A 14,637-nucleotide genomic window follows, 5' to 3' on the forward strand; every position below is an offset into this window, starting at 1 on the left:
ATTCCCTTATCGATTCCAGTCGCCCCGAATGACGTCACCACGTTGCGGAGCGTCATTTACCTGGCAGGAAACATGGCGGCTCAAACGCTCAAAAGTTTGGTCATACTTTACGAGAACGGATGACAACAGGGCAACTTGCAATACTTGCAAAGTAGATATTTCATTTAAGGAGGAAACACTACGAATATGCAAAAGCATTTGCTCACAACACGATGACCTTAAATGAATGTCGTGTTTTTAATTCCGCTCCGGACTCGTGAATCTCAACCCAGCAGCAGCGGTAACGTTTGCACGTCCTCTCCCGTTAATGCAGGTAAGTAATCAACTAACAGTGCAGATTATGTTAGCGCGATCTGCCTTATTACAAACCTGCCATTACTGTGCATTTAGGTGACCATGATGAGACAGACAGAGTCTGGCTCAGATGCTGGCAGTTCTCGCTGCAGTCTACCGTAGCGTCTCCTTTCAGGCAGGATAGACGAATGTCACCGAGCAGTGACTCAGTTTGTGGTCAAAGGCTTGCAGCCGTTTGCCACAGCAGATGATTTTCAGTAAGTGAATGTGTTTAATTGTAGGCAGGGACATTACTGGATATTCTTGTGTAATTGCTACTGAATAATTTATGTTATACTTTGTTATTGCTACAGAAGAATATTTATTTTATTATTTTACATTTACAGTTTTTTCCTGGGGACCCTGTGACCCATTGAAGAGCTGTAGGCTGTGGATCTCTTAAGATCTCACTGTTGGGTTTGTAAGGCCATGTTACTCCTAAATTTCTATCTTGTTCAAAGAGAAGATATAAAACAAAGTTCTGAGCTAATCAACCTTAGTGTTCTCCTTTTTTAAAAAAAAAAATAATCGATAAGAGAATCGATAAAGAATCAAATCGTTAAACAGAATCGAAAATGGAATCGGAATCGTGAAAATCTTATCAATACCATCCCTAGTTATCAACACAGCTTTAGGAGGCAGAGCCTTCAGTTTTCAGGCCCCTCTTCTGTGGAACCAGCTTCCAGTTTGGATTCAGGAGACAGACACTATCTCTACTTTCAAGATCAGGCTTCAAACTTTCCTTTTTGCTAAAGCATATAGTTAGGGCTGGACCAGGTGACCCTGAATCCTCCCTTAGTTATGCTGCAATAGATGTAGGCTGCCGGGGGATTCCCATGATGCATTGAGTTTTTCCTTTCCAGTCACCTTTCTCACTCACTATGTATTAACAGACCTCTCTGTATTGAATCATATCTGTTATTAATCTCTGTCTCTCTTCCACAGCATGTCTTCATCCTGTCTTCCTTCTCTCACCCCAACCAATCACAGCAGATGGCCCCGCCCCTCCCTGAGCCTGGTTCTGCCGGAGGTTTCTTCCTGTTAAAAGGGAGTTTTTCCTTCCCACTGTCACCAAAGTGCTTCTTCATAGGGGGTCATATGATTGTTGGGTTTTTCTCTGTATCTACTGTGCAGTATAAAACACATTGAGGTGACTGTTGTTGTGATTTGGCGCTGTGTAAATAACATTGAATTGAGTAGTCCTCCAGGCATGTTGCAGAACATTCAGAGATCTTCTTTGGATGTTTTGCCGTCTTTTACACTGCTTCAATGATGTTGAGGTCTTATGTTATGTGAGGTTTTCAGGTATGATTCTCCTGGACTGGAAGCATGTTTGGGGTCAAATGTAAAATGCTGCTGTCAATAGGAGCAAAATCTGATGCTGCTTTTCTTCATTCATATTGCCATTAACTTTGATAGCTGCAGACACTCACTGTTGGACCTCTCTTTGGACCTCCTTGTGCACAGCGATGATAATAAGTTTGGATTCATCACTTCATGAGACTTGTTGATTTTCAGTCCTGTTCTTGTGTGATTCGGCATACCTCAGCTTTTCTCCCTGCTTCCCTTCCTGAACAATAAACTCTAGACAGCCGCTCTGCCATCATTCTTGAGGAGGCTTTGATAAACAGCTGACAATCCAGACACATGTCTCATGTCCTGTGTCCTCGTCCTGTAGCTTTTACTCTGTCCTCTACTCGGCCTCTGATTTTTTAAGAAACACCAAACAGTATACTAAGGTATGTTTAAGAGCTCTTTGGCACTTGTTGGTGCAAAAACATTAGACGGTGTTATCTTTGCCATGTTCAAGTAGAAATGGGAACAAGTTATGCTGTTTTATGACAGGCTCCCTAAAGAGACTTTAATTTAAAACTAGTTCACTGCTTAGTAGCCTTTTTGTGTGTAGACACAACCCAGGTTCATCCCGTGAGTTAGGAGCCTGAACTATTGCTCAAGAGCACTTTTAACACAAAAAGAAAATCAGAGTCTGGCTCCTTGGAAGCAAAATATAGGATTTTGTTGGATTTCCATATTATGATCATTTATCACCGTGTGTCCAACATTAACCATGATTTGATGGGCTCACCCTACCCATCATGTGACTCAGGTGTGTTGACCAAGGGTGAGATCTAAGGCCTGGAGTTGGACACCCGTGCTCTAAACCATCATTGAAAAAAGAAGTGCTTCCAGTTAAGCCCTGAGCTGCAGCCACACAGTCGTCCAAATACACAAACAAGACTTTACATCAGAAACATCTTACCCTCTCCAGGAGGCTCATCTCCTGAAACTCCGGGCTGGTGTTTGCCAGGCGCTGCAGAGTGTGTGTCAGATCATAGTCGGTTGCAAAGTAGAAACCGTCTGCATGAAGCATGCTGTTAATCATGGACAGGAAGGTCTTGTTGTCTTGCATCTGCAACAAGAAATAAATCCAGCAACAAAGCAAAAGATACACACGAGCCAGAAATACTCTCTTTATACCCGACAACCTGGGTGTGCAGCTGTGATCTCTGCTTCAGCAATAATGTTTCACGTGAGGAACATTTGAACATGTGTACAAAGGCTACGTTCACACTGCAGGCCAAAGCACCCTATGTGACCCGTATACGACCATGGTGTGACAGCGTGAACGGCACAAATCTGATGTTTTCAAATCCGATCTGGGTCACTTTCGTATGTGGTCCTGAATCCGATACATATCTGCTGTTTGATGGTCATGTCGCATTAAATCCGTCTTTTACGTCACTGACACAAGACAGACGCCGATTATCAGCGCCGGAGAAGACAAACGAGACAGCACGTAACTGGAGACGGAGCGAGTCAATGGACAGAAACTGAGGTTTTGGACTTGGGCTACGTCCACACGTACACGGGTATTTTTGAAAACGGAGATTTTCCGTTTCCGTTTTAAAAAAGAATCCCGTCCACACGTAAAGGCAGAAATGAAGGAAAACGCTGTTAGGAACATGCCAAAGCAGCAGGTGGCGCTATATTCCTAACCGTGCAGAAATGTTGGCCAATCAGAAGTCTAGAAGCCTCGGCGGGAAATAGTAAACAAGGATGGGGCATAGAAGCGTTTTCTGCGTTTTCCTCATCCACACGTAAATGCAAAAACTGAGTTTTCAAAAATCTCCACCCTGGCCGGAGTTTTTAAAAATCTCCATTTTCAGTGACCGAAAACGCCGTTTACGTGTGGACGAAAAGGTGCAAACGCATAGAAAAATCTGTGTTTTCAAAAATACCCGAGTACGTGTGGACGTAGCCTTGATTAGCATATGGACAGACAATTCAAGCTAAACTTGAAGGGTCGTATGGTAACCAGGCTGTGTCCGGGGTTAACTCTGCTCAGAAGACTAGTTGGGATTGTTACAAAGGAAATGAGCAAAACGTTTTTTAATTAAACATTTAAACATAATACAACACAAAGCAGCAGCCGGTGCAAATGTTTGGTCCTGCTGTGACCCCCATCCTTCTGCTGCACCTCAACCACCCGATTCATGCAGTCAGTGCCAAAGCTCATATCAAAGCGTGTTCACTGGAACAAGTTCAACTACTTTGAAACTTAATATTCTAATGTGACATCATTTTAACTCTGAACAATAAAACAATTCTTCTTCTTTTTAATGGAGAGTTTATTGAACCATCTGACAAATTTGCTTAAAAAATTAATTCAATTAATTGAATTTTAACTTCAAAAACACTGTTCTGGGAGTGCACTAACTCTCAGAAGTGTACAGTAATTACATAAACTACAAAAAAGTGCAATAAACGACAAAAAATTGAAAATCGTTTCTGTTTTTTTAACATATATTTCTAGTTAGAGAAATTATAAAGGCTTATCCCTCAAAACTGTAAATACAAAAAAGTTGCACAAAATAGTTTCCCACCACAGGAAATTTATTTTGAGTGTCTTCATAGTTTTATTTTTGAAATACACCAATTTTTATACACTGCAGGAAAAACAAAAATAAATATTATAATGCAAATTTGCAAAAAAGCAGCATATGCATCAAAATAAACTATTTCCAGCAGTGCAATATGAGTCCTAAGCATCCCAGAAACGACACAGAAAGTCATAAAGTCAAACATAACTTTTAAAAACACCAGTATAGGCTCATGAGGCCTTGATGGTAAAAAACTACATTTCCGCGAAAATAACGTCACTTCCGGTTTCGGGCAGGTCATGGCGGACATGCAAAAGTTCACGCTGATGGACGTAGGAAGTGTTACAAACAGCTGATCGGATCAGCAAAGCGTGTTTCTGGAATATTATGTTTTTGTTGCTGCAAGTGCTTTTTATGCAGTTTTTGCAAAGCTATATGTGGAAGGAAACTGTGACCGAGGACAAGCTGATGGCATAAGATGTAAGTACAACTCCTCTGGTTTCATATGCAAAAAAAATTATTGCGCTAGCTCACGTGGTTGCAGAGCTACCGGGATTTAAAAATAGTTACGCTAAACAGAGCGTGCCCGCTCTGACCGGCTTTAAAGGGTTAATGAACTCCAAAGACGCGCCCGTGGAGATAACTGGTGTCCATCAGTGAGAAAGATTATCCACACGCTCGTTCTCGTTTCTTTCACAAACATAATCATTACCGTCCCAGTAAATTTAACTTCATGTCAGATTGTGCAATACAGGAGATGCTGGGCCGTAGCACACAGCAAAAACCAAACACATGAGCAAAAATACTTCAGGAGTCATTTGGACACGGGGACCTGACAGGCACTGAGTGGACCATGAAGTCATGAGTATACCAAAGTATCTACCGTCACATGTGAGGCCAACACATGTGCTCCGCAGCAAAGCCTAGCTAAAACTGGGTCAACAGCACATCGATGTCAAGCTCAGCAGCAAATCTGTAACACAATGGCTGAAAAAAGACAAGGTGGCGATGCAGTCGCTGCACTTAAAGTTCAAAACTCTCTGGACTTTTAGATTTCTGTGTATAAACACGTGGCTGCAAACCTCAGTGAACTGAAGGAAGAAGACAAAAGTGTGTGACAGTGTTTACTTTGTGTTACTGCTGTTAAAGGTTGTTCTGCTAAATTCTACTAAGAATCAGAAGACACTCAGGAGACACTACCTGGTTGTCTGTGAGGTGCAGTATCGTCTTTTTATAGGAGATTACGTCAAAGTCCAGAGCCTTCCACACAGCATGGCCCAGCAGGTCTCCCACCTTCCTCTTCTTTGTGATGACAACCAGGTACGTGCCTTCCAGAAACAGGAGAAAGCAGAGCAGAAATGCTCTGGATTATCCAACTTCCACTATTTCACAGTAAAATAATGTATCTCCATACTGTGTGCATGCTGCACTTACCTGCCACTAAGCGTATAGTTCCCATCAGTCCACATATTGGCCTGGTCTCAGCTGATGCAGGGACATCCTGTCTCACTGAGGGCGACGGGGACACAACAACGGTTTGTATGGACACGGGAAATATCTGTGACATCATCGAAACTGGGATTATAACTAAGGAGGGCATCATCGTTTCATGATCTGCTCTCCAGACTTACTGAAGCCCAACAGAGAAAGAAATTAACTGAAGATCAGAGAAAATCTTGGCACTCCCACAATTTCAGCCCACGCCAAGAAATAAACAACAAAACAATAACAAATAAGAAGGAAAACACCCTCAAACATGTTTAACACGTAGCCACACATTGTCTTCAGTTATGTGGTCAAAGTTGCTCCTTTAACTCTCGGACCTCACAGAAATATGCGCTATGATAAATATAAATATAATATAATAATATAAATATGCGCTGCTTTTGTGGTGGAGGAACACCAAAGGAATTACGGAGCTTCTTCGACGTCTTTAAGAGTTCTGAACAAATATCTTATGGACACAGACGCGCGTTCCAACTTCTTACCTGGGGCGCGTCTTTTATTTTGACAGCGAATGCGCACCACTTATGTGCAGCCCATTTATACAAGCGCTTTAACTATAGGTAAGTGCTTTAAATCAAACATTCACACTCTGACTGATGGATCAGAGAGAAACTTGGGGTTACTGTCGTGCTCAAGGATGTTTAGCATGCAGACGGGAAATCTAAATCACTATCTGCCAAATCAACTAAATCAGGGGTCTCGAACTCCAGGCCTCGAGGGCCGGTGTCCTGCAGGTTTTAGATGTGTCCTTGATCCATCACAACTGATTTAAAGGCTAAATGACCTCCTCGACATGTCCTGAAGTTCTCCAGAGGCCTGGTAATGAACTCATCATTTGATTCAGGTGTGATGACCCAGGGTGAGATCTAAAACCTGCAGGACACCGGCCCTCGAGGCCTGGAGTTCGAGACCCCTGAACTAAATTTAATGGGAGATGTTTTTGTTTCGTTTTTTATAAGATCTAGAAAACATTTCCTATTTTAATGTTCACACAAAATACAATTTAGCTAGATATATTGAAATGTTACTTAAAGTGTCTTTCTTGTTGTATTTTTATATTTCTGTTGTACAGCACTTTGGTCGGCCATGTGTTTAACAAATTGCGACCGTGGATCAGGGGGTTGGGAAGCGTATCTGTAACCGGAAGGTCGCTGGTCCTGGTCGTTGTGTCTTTGGGCAAGACGCTTCACCTACTGGTGATGGCCAGAGGGGCCGATGGCGCGATATGGCAGCCTCGCTTCTGTCAGTCTGCCCCAGGACAGCTGTGGCTACAACTGTAGCTGCCTTCACCAGTGTGTGGATGTGAGAGTGAATGAATAGTGGAATTGTAAAGCGCTTTGGGTGCCTTGAAAAGCGCTATATAAATCCAATCCATTATTATTATTATAATAAATTGCTTTATAAATAAACTAAGGCTCAAATCAGAATCAGAATACTTTATTGACCTCGAGGGGAAATTATGTTGGTAACAGGGCTCCAGTCCAAACAGGAACAAAAACAGACAGTACAAGAAGTAAGAAATAGCACAATAAAAAGTGTCTATAAGACTGGCAAAGAAATCTTTTGAATTTGATAAACTTTCTTTAATTCCATATTTAAATAACAATAAACTTAAATGCCATTTTGAGCTGCAGCTCAGCATGTAGATGTGGTTCAACCCTTCAGTGCTTCAGCCTACAAGCCAAATATCCTTAGGCAAGGTACCGACCGGGTTGGAGTGTGAGCACTCACACAGAAACAGCTGCTGGGTGAATGAGGCAGGTTGTGTGAAGTGCTTCGCCTGCTCAGGCAGAGAAGCTGTCCATTCACCATAACGAGCAGGTTTTCTTTGGGCTTTTCGTTAAAGGTTTAAATGGTCTCCGTCGTTTGTTTTCTTCTACATTATTAGACAGCATCCCGACCTTTGGCAGGGGGCGTGTCCATTTGCTTACCTGTTAGAGTCATCTCAGTTGACACCCTGTCAATAGCCAGGACATCCACGGAGCCATCATCACAAGCTTCAATGTAAAACTTCTCTGGTGTGGTGCGCCTGATGAAGACAAGACCAGGGTTAAGCCACCACGAGCAGCTGCGCTGACGGAGCCGTTACTGCTCTGAAACACGGCGCCATCACATCTTCTAACCTCGCTCAGAAGCTCCGTTACTGACTGTTGCTCACATATTTAAATGTGATTATAAACAACTGAATGGAAATTGTTTAAAAAACAAAACAAGTTGGGATAAAATGGACGTTAGCGTCAGTTAATTAGCGAGAAGCTAACGTTAACGTGAACGCGTGTCGCTGTAGTTACACTCCGACTAAACACGGACACGCCTCTCCACTCAGCGTGGACCGTGACTCAGGCTGGGTGATGTTACTGTTTCATTTTCACTTACAAGCTGAAACTCTGGAAGGTGGCCGCCATCTTTGCTCCCGAAATCTCAGTGACGTCAGGCTACTTCCGCCGTCAGCTGTGAGCGCGCGAGCGTTTGTTCCACCTGCAGCGTGAGCGAGCTCCACGTGCGGCCGGACACCGGAACAACGCGGTTCTGTAGAAAAACAAGCAGCACTGGTTACAATGCCATCTTTACATTTCCAGTAAGGCGTCAATGTAACGCGTTACTGGACTACATTTAGTTGTGTAGTTGCGTTACAAAAGTTCTTCAGGCGGATCGAAAGAAAAAACGTTTTTTCCTTCTGCACATCAGAGCAAAGCAGAAGCTAATTTTAATTTCTTTATAATATTTTGAGCATTAGGGAATAACAGAGACGGCTTCGACCTCACAGCCATAAAGACACCGGCACAGCATCAAAACACTGCTGCCCCCTGGTGGTCAAAACCGTGCGCACCAACTGTTACTTCATAATGTTCCTCCCCCTTTAACTGAAACTACTCTGTAGTTTAATTAGTAAATAAAATACCCATATAAAAACTTAACCTTTAATTAAAATATAAAACAAACCCCACAAAATCAAATTTCACTCACTACTAATTAACCAGCGATCCGACAGACTTAGGTTCACTATAACAGTAAAATCCTGTCAGTGCCAAGTCTCTCACATGCTCCAGAGGTCTCCTGCTTCTTTTCTTTCTTTTTTTTCCTTGAAAGTTTGCACCGCTCACCACTCTCGGGTGTAGCAGGCCTGTGTCTGTGCTCTTGTAATGCGGGACTTTGCCTCATGCTCAATGTCAGTCTCCATATGTGGCCACCACAGGTAACTTCTGGCCAGGCCCTTCACATTCCCGACTGTGATGTAGCTGTTCCAGCACGGGGCAAGGACGTCGTTCTGGTATCACCACCTTCATCTCATGAAACAAACGTATCAACGCCTTATGATCCATGATAAACGTCCTGCCATACAAGTACTGATGGAGATACTGTACACCAACTACTACAGCTAATCCAGCTCTGAGTAGTTCTTTTCTCCTACACTCAGTGTACGTGATACAGACAGTGGGTTTCTCCTCACCATCTGGCATGCAGTGAGGACTCCAGTGCAGAGAGACACCATTTGTGTCCCGATGGCCGTTCCTTATGGGAATCATTTATACTGGGACCTGGAGTGGAAGAGAATTTGACCTTTCCATCTAAAGTCCTGTTAACCAACAAAGTAAAGAAAATGTCTTTTGAAATCATCCATCGTTTATACCCCACCAGAACTTTTCTTGTATGATATAAAAACTTTTTGTTTTTATATCATACATCATATCATACACTTTTGTACTTTTGTTGTTTCTTTTATCTTTTCTGACTTCTCTCTCTGTTTTGGGAAATATGTTTTTGATTAATCTGCAAATAGGGCAAACAAATTGTATTTGATTAATTTACTCATTTTACTGGATAAAGTTCATAGACTTCCATAATGTAAAAGCAATTAAAACTCTAAACCTATGCTCCTGTGATATTGTGTGATTCAGCCCTTAGCCTGAGTCTAACTGTTATTAAATGTAACTGCCTGACCGTGTCTTTGGCTTATTTAACTGTTTGAGTAGCTAAAAAGTTTGGGGGTTTTTTGTTAAACTTTATTTATCACATTTTAGACAGTTAAGTAAATGGCCTGTATTTGTATAGTGCTTTACACATTCAGTCATCCACCCATTCACACACTGGTGATGCAGCTACATTGTAGCTACAGCCACCCTGGGGCGCACTGACAGAGGCTGCCAGACACTGGCGCCACCGGCCCTTCTGACCACCACCACTGTCCAAGCCGGGGCTCGAACCGGCAACCTTCCGATTACAAGGCGAACTCCCAACTCTTGAGCCACGATCGCCCCAGTAGAACAGGAATCACATAAAAGATGACATTGTGGTGTTACAATGAGGAACAATGAGAGGGACAGTGAGACTAAAGTGAGTACAATAATAAAATAAATTAAGGGGAACATAAATAAACAAAAGTTTGCGAAAGCCAAAATCCAGTTAGTAGTTTCAAACAGTTACAGATGTTAACAGTCCTGAGAGCCTCAGTGTGTTTGGATTGTCCTTATTGTGCGAGTTCTATTTTTAATACAAGAAGTTCAGGTTTTCTGCCGAGGACTTTGCTTTTGTGTATGTGAAACAAACATATTTATAAAGAAGAAAGCATCATTGTCCTTGTGTTTAAAATTATAACAGCCAAAGATAAAGTTCTTGTAGTATAACTGAAAATTAGGGAGAACAGAGTCAGTAATAAACTTGTGGAAGTCCTTCCAGAATTTACATGTAAATGTAAATTTACGTGACCAAAACAAATGAGTAACTGTTTCACGTTGCTCTGGACAGAAGGTACAATTTACATTTATTTCAGCCATAAATTTGGACAAATGTTGTTTGGTGGGGTAAAACTTATGAATCAATTTAAATGAAATCTCTTTAACTTTGTTAAAAGAAACCTTTGTGGTAACGTCCAAACTTTTTTTCATTCAATATCTGTGATTGGCCCAATAACATATGTCTGATGGAACAGAGAGCATTGCATCCTGAAAGAGATCTTATTCTGGTATTTATAGACTTATGAGAGGAGAAGCAAACATTGCCAAGAGAAGAATGTAACACATGTGGGGGAGTGATCGATAGTGGAGCACTGAGTAACATGGACCAGACGGGCATCGAACACTACTGAGAATTCTTTAGGCGTTATCGGTACATCGTATCTCCTGAGGAACTCAGAGTAATTATATAAGAGTCCATCTTCTCTATTTAACTGACTAACCAAGATTATTCCATTATTAACCCAGTTATTTTAAAAAAGAGTTTTATTTTTATAAATAATATTGCAGTTATTCCAAATAAAACCGTTTTGTGGAGAGAAATTGTGTTTGTAAATCAGTGCTCGTGCCAAAAGAATCTGTTGATGAAAGTGAGAAAGTTTCAGTGGTATTTGTGGAATAACTGCAGAGCAGCAGGAAGTTAAGGCGCCTACATTAGAGAACACACGATGTGAGATAAAGTTTCAGATAGAAGTGAGATTTATTAAATACTTTTTAATCCACTTTATTTTAAAAGTGTTGTTAAGAGCACCGAAATCAATAAAATGTATACCTCCTATATGAATTTAAAGCTACTGATTTACACAAGCAGTAAGTTTTATTTTTCCATAAAAGATTCTTTATAATAATTTGTTGACTCACAGGTTGTATTATCAACATGTAGTGATGAGCAGCAGGTTAGACGGGAGACCTTCAGCCTTCGACAGCAGAACTCTTCCCTTCAACGACAGGTCTCACTGTGGTTTTATCTGTAACAGGAGTGAAGTTTGTGGAGCATCTGGATTGCTTGTTTTTTATTATTTGAATTGGTATCTTACAGAGTTTCTTACAGAGTTTCTTACAGGTGTTCCATGAATTGAAGTTGCTAAACAACTTTTAACTGGTAGAAGTTCACATTTATGCAGGCTTTAGAGAATAGGCTGTATGTTGTTAATGGCCACTGAAACTTGCGAGGCGTCTCTGAGGACGAGAGCTGTATCGTCTGCCAGCTGACTTATGAGTATTTCTCTGTTATGACCAGGCCTTTAAAGAACTGAGTTTAATGTGGGAATTACAGAGTCGCACAGAAAGAAGGAATAAATATACGGATAGGAGGCAACCCTGCCTCACTCCACGCTTTAGAGAGACTCTCGGGGAAGTACCAGTGGCGAGCTTTATGGAGCTGTTACAGAACAGTGTCCGAGAGGCATTACAGAAGGATTCACCAAACCCTAATTTATTTAAAGCAGTCAAAATAAACTCATGGTCTAAGGAGTCGAACGCCTCGTAGAAATCTAAAAAAGAATAAGACTATCATCCTGTAAGTTCTGGGTAATCTATTATGTCTAAATTACTCTTATGTTGTTTGAGATATGACGATTCTGCATGAATCCAGACTGACTCTCATCAATAACTTTATCTAATACAGGTTTCATTCTATTAGCCAGAACTTATAATCATTATTCAGTAAAGAGATTGGTCGCCAGTTGTCTAGGGAGTGCACCTCTATCCATACTTTCCTTAAAAACGTCTAAAAGAAACGAGGCTAAACTGTCAGCGAACTGTTTGTAAAGCTCGGCAGGTCCAGGTGGTTTGATCATCTTTAGATGTTTTATAGCATCTGCAACCTCGATCAAAGACATTGATCTGTCGCAAAGCTGACTATCCTCCTCATTCAGCTGAGTGATTTTGTCAGACAAGCTTCAGGGAAATAACTAGAAGAATAAAGTTTGCAATAAAAGTTTCATTAGAAACTGTCCCATTAATATTTAGTTGTAGGATGGAGTTAGATTGATGCTTTTCAAGTCTGAAAAAATAGGCTGAATTCTGCTCTCCTTCTTCGAGCCATTTTCTGAATAAATGCGCCGTCAGCTTTGCGTTTGTAAATCTCATCCAACCTGCTGCAGGTCAACCAGTTCTATCTTATCAGATTCACTGAGGGTCTATTGGTTTGGAAGTAAGGCGTGTGATCTTTTGCATCACTTGTGTCTCATCAGATCTTTTTTTTTTGCCAAATCACTGCTGAATTTTCCAAATTTATATTTCAAAAGTTCCCAGTTGCTACAAAATGTATCTGTGAGAGCTTTACTCCTATAAAGTTTAATGAATCTCTGAACTTCACAAATCACTTCTTTGTGCTCAGGAATGGTTCTATTTAGCTTCCAGTGTGAAGTTTTAGTGATGAGGGAGGATGGGATTGATAAACTAACCATTTTGTGGTCAGAGAGCGGTGTAGGATAAATATCCGTTTTAACTTTCTCTAAATCTTTTGAGATGAGCCAATAATCGATACGTCAGTGCCTGGTTTGAGTCTTATTACACCACGTGTAAGCTGTTTGACATGAATGACAATCCCTCCAAGAATCGACTAAGTTGAATCTTTGTGCAAACAGTCTTATGAATGAGTTAAGAGTCTGAAGGCCATCGGTCCAAATGCCTGTTAAACACTAAAATTATAAAAGAATTGGATATTCAGATGAGCAGCGCAGTAGACGCTCCTCCAACCTATCAAAACATAGTTTATTCTCCCTCTGACAGTTGAAACAAAACATTGAGAGTTGCTGAAAAGTGCCCGAGCTGCGACTGATGGCCATGAGACTGTAACCTTCTTCTTCCTTTTAGTTTAATGACGGTTGGTAAACCAGCTTAGATGCGCATTACCGCCGCCTGCTGGACTGGAGTGTGGACATTTAAAGAAATATAATCTATTTAGTTTTACGAGTTTTAATCATCTGTGTTTTCTTAAATTAGTCGTTAAATGTATAAATAGGATGGCCCCAGAGTGTCTCAATAGATCCATCCAGAGATAAGACAGTAATCGTGTTACTAGGAGTAAGGTGAACGGCAACCACAAGATATATCACAGATCTACATGCGGTCAGTCAGCTTTGTCCTACAGGCCTGACGTCTGTGGAACCGAAATCAGATTGATCACAGACATCAGATCCTTTACACTGAAGGTTAAAGTCTGGTTAAAGGGAAATCAGAGATGTAGTCGTTTTAACTGATGATTTTATTTTAATTTATTGTCTATTAATTGTGATTGTATTTATGATGTAATTTGGTTTTATTGTAAAATGTATCTATTTAGATTGAAGCCCAACAAGGGACAATTGTTGAAAATTAGCTATAAACGTATGTGCGTTACATCACTCTCATGTTTTGTACTTGGACTATGCTAAACTGCACTTTAAAATAAATAAATTCAAAATTCAAATTAAGTGTTAAGTCGTGTTTTTTGCACTGATCGCACTTCTATGTAACCCAAACGCTAACGATAGCTGATTTCACCTTGTGTTTGTTTTTTTCTTTCACTTAAATCAACGCTGCCAGCGTCTCTGGATGGTCTCAGCAACACAGATTTACATAAAATTGATAATTGATTAATTGTGTTAATTCATCCGTTTGTGTGTGTGTAAGAACTGTAAACCTATATCCAATGAGTTTGTTCGTTTAACATTTTAAACTTGCATTAATGTGACACTGGAACTCACTGTTGTTGAAAATGGGCCTAAAATTTGACTTGTTCAGTTTTATTTATATATTTTTATAGTTTAATCAAGCTGCCATCAATCAGAGCTGCACGCTGAGCAGCACTTTGTACGAGTAACGAGGAGGAGAAACCAGGTCATGAGAGGGCAATGTCACTGTGTGTCAACCGTATTTTCCATTGTTCACTCTTATATACAGTCTTGGATACTATGTACTATATTTTTTTTATTTCATTTCTTTTTATTGTTATTTATTATACATATATTCTTCTTCTCTTAACAGCGTGCTCGTTTCACTCACACAGAGCAGGTTTGCACAGTTTCCGTTGTTCTTAAAGCACAATGACAATCGTTCAGATAATGGTGAAGAAAAGAGGAACTGAGATGTATGTTGATGACATGCAGAGTGAACAGAGGTGTGTTCACCTGATGCTCTGAGCCTATCAGAATAACAAATGACTCAGCAATTATTCACTGTGATTTCCAACATTTCTG

At 40.8% G+C, this 14,637-nt stretch overlaps 1 protein-coding gene across 2 annotated transcripts in view; it reads right to left on the reverse strand.

Moving 5' to 3' along the window:
- Positions 1-8,218, reverse strand: part of sacm1lb (SAC1 like phosphatidylinositide phosphatase b) — a 28,295-nt gene extending 20,077 nt beyond the window's left edge. The window contains exons 1-5 of one of the 2 annotated variants that reach the window (XM_087837165.1): positions 8,097-8,214; positions 7,652-7,749; positions 5,649-5,723; positions 5,415-5,542; positions 2,594-2,743 (exon numbers count right to left, since the gene is read on the reverse strand). In XM_087837165.1, the coding sequence (XP_087693291.1) occupies positions 2,594-2,743; positions 5,415-5,542; positions 5,649-5,723; positions 7,652-7,749; positions 8,097-8,125 (480 nt within the window). In that variant the 5' untranslated portion in view covers positions 8,126-8,214. Of the gene's footprint in view, positions 1-2,593; positions 2,744-5,414; positions 5,543-5,648; positions 5,724-7,651; positions 7,750-8,096 lie in introns of both variants that reach the window. The other variant, XM_087837166.1, reaches the window with a different exon arrangement.
- Between the last annotated feature and the right edge of the window lie 6,419 nt (positions 8,219-14,637).

This window comes from Neolamprologus brichardi, unplaced genomic scaffold (genome assembly GCF_056152115.1).
Source record: "Neolamprologus brichardi isolate AB-2024 unplaced genomic scaffold, ASM5615211v1 NODE_ptg000008l+_length_2720982_cov_1, whole genome shotgun sequence".
NCBI classification, from domain to species: domain Eukaryota; kingdom Metazoa; phylum Chordata; class Actinopteri; order Cichliformes; family Cichlidae; genus Neolamprologus; species Neolamprologus brichardi.